We start from the raw sequence: 8,767 nt of genomic DNA, 5'->3' as shown, positions 1-8,767 counted from the left end.
CCGGCCTCCGCCACCGTCCAATGGCCGAGGGGTAGGGCCCGCTGAGCAAGCCGCGGCAGCGCTGCCGGGTCCCCGCCCTGTTCCCGGTTCCCGAGCCGGGCCCCGGAGGCCTTTAAATGCTGCCCAGGGCCGATGCGGCACGGCCCTCGCCACCTTTCTTGGTCGGGCAGCGGCAGCGGCAGCGGCAGCAAGCAGCAGCGTCGGTCCGGGTCCGGGGCCGTTCCGGGCCGAAGCAAGCACCTTCGCCCTCCCGACCCCCGCTGCCTCCCTCCCCTCCCCTCTCCTCCCCTCCCCTCCTCCCAGGCTGTGCCTGCCAGGTCGGCGCCGGGCCCCGGGCGTGCGCGCGCGCGCCCCCTGGTGTGTGCGCGCGCCCGCGCCAGCTCGGACCCGCGCCCCCGCCCCCGCCCCGCGCAGGACAGCCCCGGGATCCCCGCCCGCGCGCTGCGTCCCACGTACCCCGCCGCGCCGGGCAAGAAGATGGCGGGATCGGTGGCAGACAGCGATGCCGTGGTGGTGAGTGTGGCAGGGCGCGCGCGAGGTGCCTCTCCCCGCCGTCCCGCACTCCGCCGCCGCCTGCTCCAGCAGTGCTGGGGTGCTGAGAAGCCGCAGGCCCGGCCAGCGCCCGGCGAGTGGGAAGGCGCCCGGTACCTGTTAGCAGCCGCCGGCTGCGCGCGGCCGGTATTGGGGGCTGGAGAGGCTCCCGGGCTGCAGGACTCTGGGCTGGGGAGAGAGTTTGGGGAGGATGGCGGGTTGGGGGCGCCCGACAGCCCCCTCTGTGCCGTGCAACCGCCAGCCAGGTGTGCGCGTGGGTGAGTGTGTCCGGGGCGCGCGCCCCGCCACCGCCCCCGACGTCCCGGGGATTCCCCCTTGGAAATGGGTCGGCGCCCGGGGCTCCCGAGAGAAGTTGAGCACGGCCGCTCCACTTCAGTCACGTCCCGAAGGACAGGCCTGGCCCACCGCGCTTCCAGAAGCGTTTGCGGTTGGAGAGGGGCCTGTCCTCCTCCGGCGTGGGGCTCTGGCTCCTCGGTGGACCTCGACCTTGATTTTGATCTGGATCTGAAGGGTCTGCGGATCTTCAGAGGCTTAACTACCGGGTGGAAAAGATGGTTTTTGTTCGGGGGTTATGAGATTATCTAAGAGACGGTGAAGAGGCATCATCTGCAGACACTGTGTGCATGTGGAAGGCTGCTGGATTCCACCACATCTGTGTGGATTCTTCCTCCAGCCCCCCAAAAAAGAGCCCATGGAAAGCCAATCTGTGTACTTCTATTTTTAGAAACTAGATGATGGCCATTTAAACAACTCTTTGAGCTCTCCAGTTCAAGCGGACGTGTACTTCCCACGACTGGTAAATGATTTTGCTCTGTGCTCTGTGTCTCTGCCTGTACCTTCCTCCTTTCTCATTGCCTTTTAAAAATTTATTCGTTTATTGCATTTTCCAATGGGTCAGGCCTTCAGGATCTGAGGTCTTGGCTCTTCCCTAATAGGCTGTAAAATTCATTTTTCTTCTCCCACCCTTTTCAGATAGTTCCATTTTGTGGGCACATTAAAGGTGGCATGAGACCAGGCAAGAAGGTGTTAGTGATGGGCATCGTAGACCTCAACCCAGAGAGGTAAGGCAGAGTCTTTGTCAGGACAGAACGATCAGGCTGTGGCTGAGCCCTGCCCACTCCTGTTGTGGTTTAGCACTCCTACTCTTCCTCTCCTGTGGACAGTGTTGCTAGTAGCCAGTGCCAAGAAAGTACCATGTTCCCATGAAAAGAATGTGTATGAATCCCAGCCATCATTTCTCCAGACAGCTATTTATATCAGAGATTATAAATATAGGCCCACATTTTCTCTTTGACCCTTAGGGAGGCCAAAGGATTTTTTTTTTTTTTTTTTATGGTTTTGAAACATGGTGCCAGGAGCAAGAACTATCAAGATGAAGAAGAACCCAACTTAACATTATTTCCCCTGGTCAATTTCTGTGGCTGTTTTTGAGAATTCCGAAGTGGATTAAGACATAGATGTGTGGTCGCTTTAGGGTATTTGAAATCTCTAATTTTAGTCATTTTCGACTCCACCAAAGTTTTCACCAGAGCTTGCTTTAGGTAACAAAATAAACTGGTTTGACTTACTTCTCCATAATCTAACCTCTCTGGAAGAGTAGTGACCTCTTAAAAACGGACAAACCCAGAGGAGGAAGAGGAAATATAAGCACTTGGGTCATTTTGAAATGTTTTTATATCCAACCCTAAATCAGTGGGATGATTTTCTTTTCAGCTTTGCAATCAGCTTGACCTGTGGGGACTCGGAAGACCCTCCTGCCGATGTGGCAATCGAACTCAAAGCTGTGTTCACAGATCGGCAGCTACTCAGAAATTCTTGTATATCTGGGGAGAGGGGTGAAGAACAGTCAGCAATCCCTTACTTTCCATTCATTCCAGACCAACCATTCAGGGTGAGTACCTCGAGTGCCTCGGCTCCAGCCACTGGCAGGCTGATAATGTTCGACTTACCTAGTGTGTGCCAAGAACACTTGAAGCAGCCAGAATTTCTGCATGTCCAGGAAATTTGTCACCCAGTGGTGAAAAAAAGATCAAAAGAGCTCTGTTTGCTGATATAAATTAACACTTGCCATAGTAACTTCTTAGTTCTATTCAGCTCATACATTTAAAAAGACCCATATTTACATGTCCAAATTGTTAAGAGTAAGTAACTTTTCTATGTAGTACCCAACGTATAGTAGATACCTACCCCCAAATATCGGATTGATTAATCAATACTAATAAGTACCCACTTATTAAATATTAATAAATATTAATAAGATTGAGAGCTAATAAGTAGCTCTCTTATTTGTATGACATTTTAAAGAATATGATGATGATCATTTCATTTTCTCTTGTTCCCTTTGCTAATGAGGCCATGTTCGTGTCCTTGTTTCCCCCTCTGGATTAATTAGCCTCAGTCTATTTCATGGTTACAGGCTGTGTGGCTGACAAATTCCTTCCCTTGGGGCTGGATGAATAAAGATTTGCTCCCCACTATCTTCTGGGCAAGAAGCACAATCCAAACTTTTCATCCAATCAAGCAGCATTAGCAGTCCCTTCCTCTATGAAAGGCAATGCCAAATAAGAGATGCAAGTAGTGGCACAGTGGCTTGTGCCTGTAATCCCACCACTTTGGGAGGCTGAGGCAAGAGGATTGCTTGAGCAAAGGAGTTCAAGACCAGCCTAGGAAACACAGCGAAAACCCTGCCTTTAAAAAAAAAAAAGAAAAAATAGCCTGCCATGGTGTCACACACCTGTAGTCCTAGCTACTTGGGAGGCTGAGAAGGGAGGATTGCATGAGCCCAGGAATTCAAGGCTGCAGTGAGCTATGGTTGCATCACTGCACTCCAGCCTGGATGACAGAGCAAGCCTCTGTCAAAAAAAATAATAAAGGGAAACGCAAGTAGTAATGGTGTTAAAAAGGGGTCAGACCTAGTGATGAATTGTCATTACACCTTAACATTACATCACAAAAACGACAACTCAATTAAAAGCTCCATGTTATATATGAGCCCAATAAAACAGAACTACACTTAACTGGTTACCCTTCATCTAGAAATGTTCAAGTGCCTCATGAAGAAGTAATTCTTTCACTTCCCTTCTTACATTCTGAGGGGAAAATAAGAATCCATGATTTTTGCATCCGTGGTAGAATTGAGATAGTTGCACTTCTAGTTACAGTCTCTGGAAGGCACCCTTGACCCATTATCTCTCCTCACCCCCTTCTCTAGAATGGTGATGTCCCCTTGGGCTCCTCTTGGCTAGGATAGTTGCTTAGTGATGAACCTTAATGCATAGCTCATGAATGTGAGTAACCACAGCTTCTGACTGCCAGAAGGAATATAACGCTCCCAACAGCAAAACTAAAGTGAAATAGGCCCTTCTTGGGATAAAATTTTAGTAATATGAATTAAATGTGACTAATATCACATATGGAGCCTCCTTATATGGTGAATACCAATGCTTTTAATAAACCCATCATAGCACACTACCAGTAATTAAACTTTATGGTAAATTACTTGAGGAAAAAGCTTTTACCTTATGGAACCAGTATTTCTGTTTGGCTCAACAAAGCCTTGTTAATTACATGTTCTTTGTCCAGTGGTAATTACTATGTGTAACCTTCTCTCTGCCTTAGTGCTTACCATATTTGAGCGTCTAGACTATTACGGCCTGCTACTAATGGATACCAGTTCTGCCTTGTGAGGGGCCCTTCGAAAGGTGGCATAGAATTGTTCAGGGGATGACAGCGGAGGCATTAAGTGCCATATAAACAAGTCTATGCTATGTTACATCACTTTCTGGAGTATAGGGAGAAGGGAGATATGTTAAAGCAATGCAATTTTAAATCTTTAAAAGGTATTATATGGAATAGTGTAGAGCAATGGTTCCCAAAGTGTGTTCCCCATTCTAGCAATATCAGCATTACCTTGGAACTTGGTAGAAACACAAGATTCTTACACCTACTGAATCAGAAATTTTGGAGGTAGAGCACAACAATCTGTGTTCTAACAAGCCCTCTGCAGGTCTCAATGCATTCTGATGTTTGTGAACCACTGAAGATATTGCCTTTCTTTCTCTAAAATGAAGTATTGTTTGTTTTCCCCAGTAGCGTTCATTGAAATTGTGGATTATTATTTTGTTTCTTCCAGGTGGAAATTCTTTGTGAGCACCCACGTTTCCGAGTGTTTGTGGATGGACACCAACTTTTTGATTTTTACCATCGCATTCAAACGTTATCTGCAATTGACACCATAAAGATAAACGGAGACCTCCAGATCACCAAGCTTGGCTGATTTAAATCACCTCTATTTCAAATAGGATCACGTGCCACAACTATCTGACTGTTGGTCTGGAAGAAGTGTCCTAGCAAGATCTGGAGACTTAAAAAGAAAACAAAAAACAAATGGCAAGTTTCACTGTCTCTTCTTTTGTGCAGTTTAAACCCAAATGACAACTTCAACTGTGGTTTGCCCTTAAGAAGAAAGCTGTTGGGACAAAGACACCGAGCCATTATACCCAGAATAAAATAATACATTTATGCTGGATTTTATTCAGACCAAACTAAAATGGATTTGTGATGATTTGTGATTTGGTAGCAAATTATTCATCTTTTCAAAGCAAGGCAATGCTTAGAAACAGAAGTGCTAAAGACACTTAAAAAGCCAACAACAACGGTACAGTGAAATCAATGCATTTCTGCACTAAAGTGGAATCGTGTAGCACAACCAATATCTTAGTCAGGGTATTTACATAGAATGTAGGTTGTTCAAAGTTTGACTTTTTTTTGTGTTTTTTGTTTTTGTTTTTGTTTTGCACAGCATAATGTTAATTCAGATTGTTGAAGCTTTCTTGTAGTTATTTATTTATACTCAAAGTATGTATTAGAGAATGAACAATGTCTCAAGAACAGCAAGTTATAAACTTTTGAATGTATAAATATCTTAGGTCCAAGGGGAGAAAATTACATATTACAATTATGAAACAGGTGAATTTCTGCTTTAAAGAATTGAGATTCTCCATACCCCTAAACTTAGGATCTCTTGATATAAATTGCTGTAAGTGCTTTTGGGAAACCTTTGCAAAACCATTTTGATAAAACTGCTTTTCAAGTTATTGTTGGTTATGTAAAATTCTATTTACATTGCTTTTTCTCCTTACTGGGAATTAGCACAGTATTGGCTTCCTTAAGACTAATTATTTCTCTCTTGATTTATATAATAGCTCATTAAGTTGTTATTAAATTAATCAAAAACACAAAGAGGTGATTGCTTAGACAATTTTTAAAGTGACTGTAGTATAAACTTTTAAAAGAGTAATATGAAAATGACTGTGGAATGCAGTGTAAACCAGAAGCAAATGGCCCTGAATAACTTACTCGGAAGTAATTTATATCAACTTAAGCTGTTAGCTCATTGTATAACTTTTCTTATGTGACCCTCACCAATATCCCTAAGTAATGCCTTTGGAAGCTTCAGAGTAGAAGATGCTTCCTACTGTGTTGGCTCTGAGGAGATAGTAGGATTAGATAGGATCCAGATTAGGAAATGATCCAGTTAGTTTATCTGAAAGGTTAACTCCCAGGACTCCAGGTCTTTGAATCCAGCCAGTAGAGTGAATGCTTCCAATTAAGCTGTAGGCGTTTCTCTGCACTTACGGAACTGATCAAACAGGGTGACTCCAACAGGAGGTTGCAGTACTGTAAACGTCACCGCAAGGGAAGGGATGCTTAAAGTCCTGGGTTCTGGACTTTAAAAGCTGCATTGGCCCTGGAGGGAGGGACCCTTGGCATTGCTTTGATCAGGTAGTGAGGGAAGACAGGGTTCTGGGGTGGGGGTGTATTTATATATAATTTAGGTTTTGTTTGTACAGCATACTGTGTCTTGTAATGACACATCCTTGTCCTGCTTTGCTTTTTTGAGTTTTTTTTTCTTTTTTTTACACAACATGCAGAGGCACTGAAGTGACCATGTCATTTTCAAGTGTCGAGAATGTAGACAGTGTTTCAATACCAAAGTCTAAAATAAACTAAAATTATGAATTTTTTATAGGTGATACATTTGGATTCTTCTCAACTTTGAAACTGTTTAGCACAGTTCCATTGTATTGTATAAGAAGATACTGTATCCAACAAGACTGGCTGTACGTTGAAAAGCTTTATGTACCAGCCAACTTATTTAACCATATTCAGCCTGTTCCGTGGGGGCTGTTCTGTGGTTCCAGGTATTTTCAAGCCTGTGATTAACTTCTCATGGCTTGTCACTTAAAAGTCCCTAAATTTTGAGAAGTGTTTGTAGAGAGACTTAAAGGGCACCTTAAAATACATTTGTGGAGTTTTGATTCAACTTATGGTGGAAGAGCCCCATAGGAAGACTCTCTTGAGTGGCCAACCATTCCCACCCACTGCATAATTCAGCAGAAACTAGAAGAGCCGGGCGTGTAGCTGATTGGAATTGACACGCTTATTCTGTCTACCTATCAGCTAACTCATTAGCAGCCAAGCCCTTAGGCAGCTTAGTGTGAAAATACAATGTTAACTGTTTGTTTCTCTGTGAGGTTAGTGGGAATCTCTTGGATAAGCCTATTGGGATTAATCTAAATGATGTGATGATTTGATTCAGTTATAGCCCAAATTAGTAAGGGGCTTTAGCTGTAAACTGGAAACAATATTCCCACCCTCTCCTGGGCCTGTGAGGTCTAAGATGAGAATTTCAGGATGGAAAGTGCAATTTAAAGTTTCCACAGGAAAGTATTTGGGTATGTAAGGTGTTATTTCTGACCAGAGCAATAACCAAAACCAAGGAGTATAAATAACAGTCAGGCTCTGGGGGAATAGAAAGCAGGCTTCAGACAATCTGTCCATTTCTACAGTAAAATTGGAGTGAGTGTGTATATCTACTTAAAACTTAATAGAAGTGACTTCTACTTTTTGGGCTGTTCCAGAAGTGTTTTAAAATTATTATTTAAAATTTTGAAGCCCCATTTCAAATCTTGCCGACCTTAGTTCAAAGCCCCCTGAGAGATCACTTTTAGAATTGAGGATTTTTTAAAATGGCAAGTCATTTCATTTGTGTTAAAAAGAAAATACCCAAAAGGAAGGAGGGAGCCCTGTTTGCCTTGAGATAAACAGCCTTGGCATTTTCTGGCATTAATGTAGAAATAATGTTCCTATGATGACGTATTTTCAAAGAAACACTTTCTTATTTACTGCGTGGTGTAAAATGTTGCTAAATGTGTTGTTACATTATGTCACTGCTGAAAGTTATTTGCACTATAATAAAGGAATTTTCTACAAAACAGTTTCCAGTTTAAAACATGCTACATTTGGCGCCAGGTATAGTGTACTTAGCATAGACCATGTGGCCTAGCAGTGATTCCTCACTTTCACACTTGTGCGTCAAGATAACTTTTTCCTGCATTCCCCACACTGATAAACAGAAGAAAAGTCTCTCGGGGCCCTCAGAGACCTAATAACTTACATTGTGAATGGTAAATGCAGTGGGTTCTTTTAAAATATAATGTGCATACAGCAAATTCACTCTTTTGATATAAAGTTCTGAGTTTTAACATATACATATAGTCGCTGGGCGCAGTGGCTCAAGCCTGTAATCCCAGCACTTTGGGAGGCCGAGGCGGGCGGATCACGAGGTCAGGAGATCGAGACCACAGTGAAACCCCGTCTCTACTAAACATACAAAAAAATCAGCAGGGCGCGGTAGCGGGTGCCTGTAGTCCCAGCTACTCAGGAGGCTGAGGCAGGAGAATGGCATGAACCCGGGAGGCGGAGCTTGCAGTGAGCCGAGATTGTGCCACTGCACTCCAGCCTGGGTGACAGAGCGAGACTCTGTCTCAAAAAAAAAAAATATGCATATAGTCTTGTAACTACCATCTTAATCTTAATGCCTAATTAGGCATCCACAAATCCATTCTCCCTCCCCATAGTTTTGCATTTTTCTGAATGTCATAAAAACAATCGTATAACGTGTAATCTTTTAGAGCTGGCTTCTCAATTTGCATAATGCATTTGAGAGTCATTCATGTGTATATCAATAGTTTTTATTGCATTCCATTGTATAGATATACTACAGTTAATCCATTCAGATGTTGAAGGATGCAGTGGGTTTTTAATCAGCAAATATAATCTTAGCACAATGTAGATACAAAAACAAGATTGCATGTCTCTTGCCTTCTCTTTCCTGTGGTTTGAATGATTAGGGAAGAAATTTAATCTCTTG

At 43.7% G+C, this 8,767-nt stretch overlaps 1 protein-coding gene across 1 annotated transcript; it reads left to right on the top strand.

Moving 5' to 3' along the window:
• Positions 1-403: 403 nt before the first annotated feature.
• Positions 404-7,822, top strand: LGALSL (galectin like). Its single transcript, XM_032177541.2, has 5 exons — positions 404-513; positions 1,277-1,348; positions 1,525-1,613; positions 2,266-2,443; positions 4,685-7,822. The coding sequence occupies exons 1-5, from the start codon at positions 478-480 to the stop codon at positions 4,826-4,828; spliced, it is 519 nt and encodes a 172-aa protein (XP_032033432.2). The 5' UTR covers positions 404-477; the 3' UTR covers positions 4,829-7,822.
• Positions 7,823-8,767: the final 945 nt, after the last annotated feature.

Source organism: Hylobates moloch, unplaced genomic scaffold (genome assembly GCF_009828535.3).
Source record: "Hylobates moloch isolate HMO894 unplaced genomic scaffold, HMol_V3 SCAFFOLD_15, whole genome shotgun sequence".
In the NCBI taxonomy this organism is placed as follows: domain Eukaryota; kingdom Metazoa; phylum Chordata; class Mammalia; order Primates; family Hylobatidae; genus Hylobates; species Hylobates moloch.
This window is presented reverse-complemented; position numbering and strand designations above follow the sequence as displayed.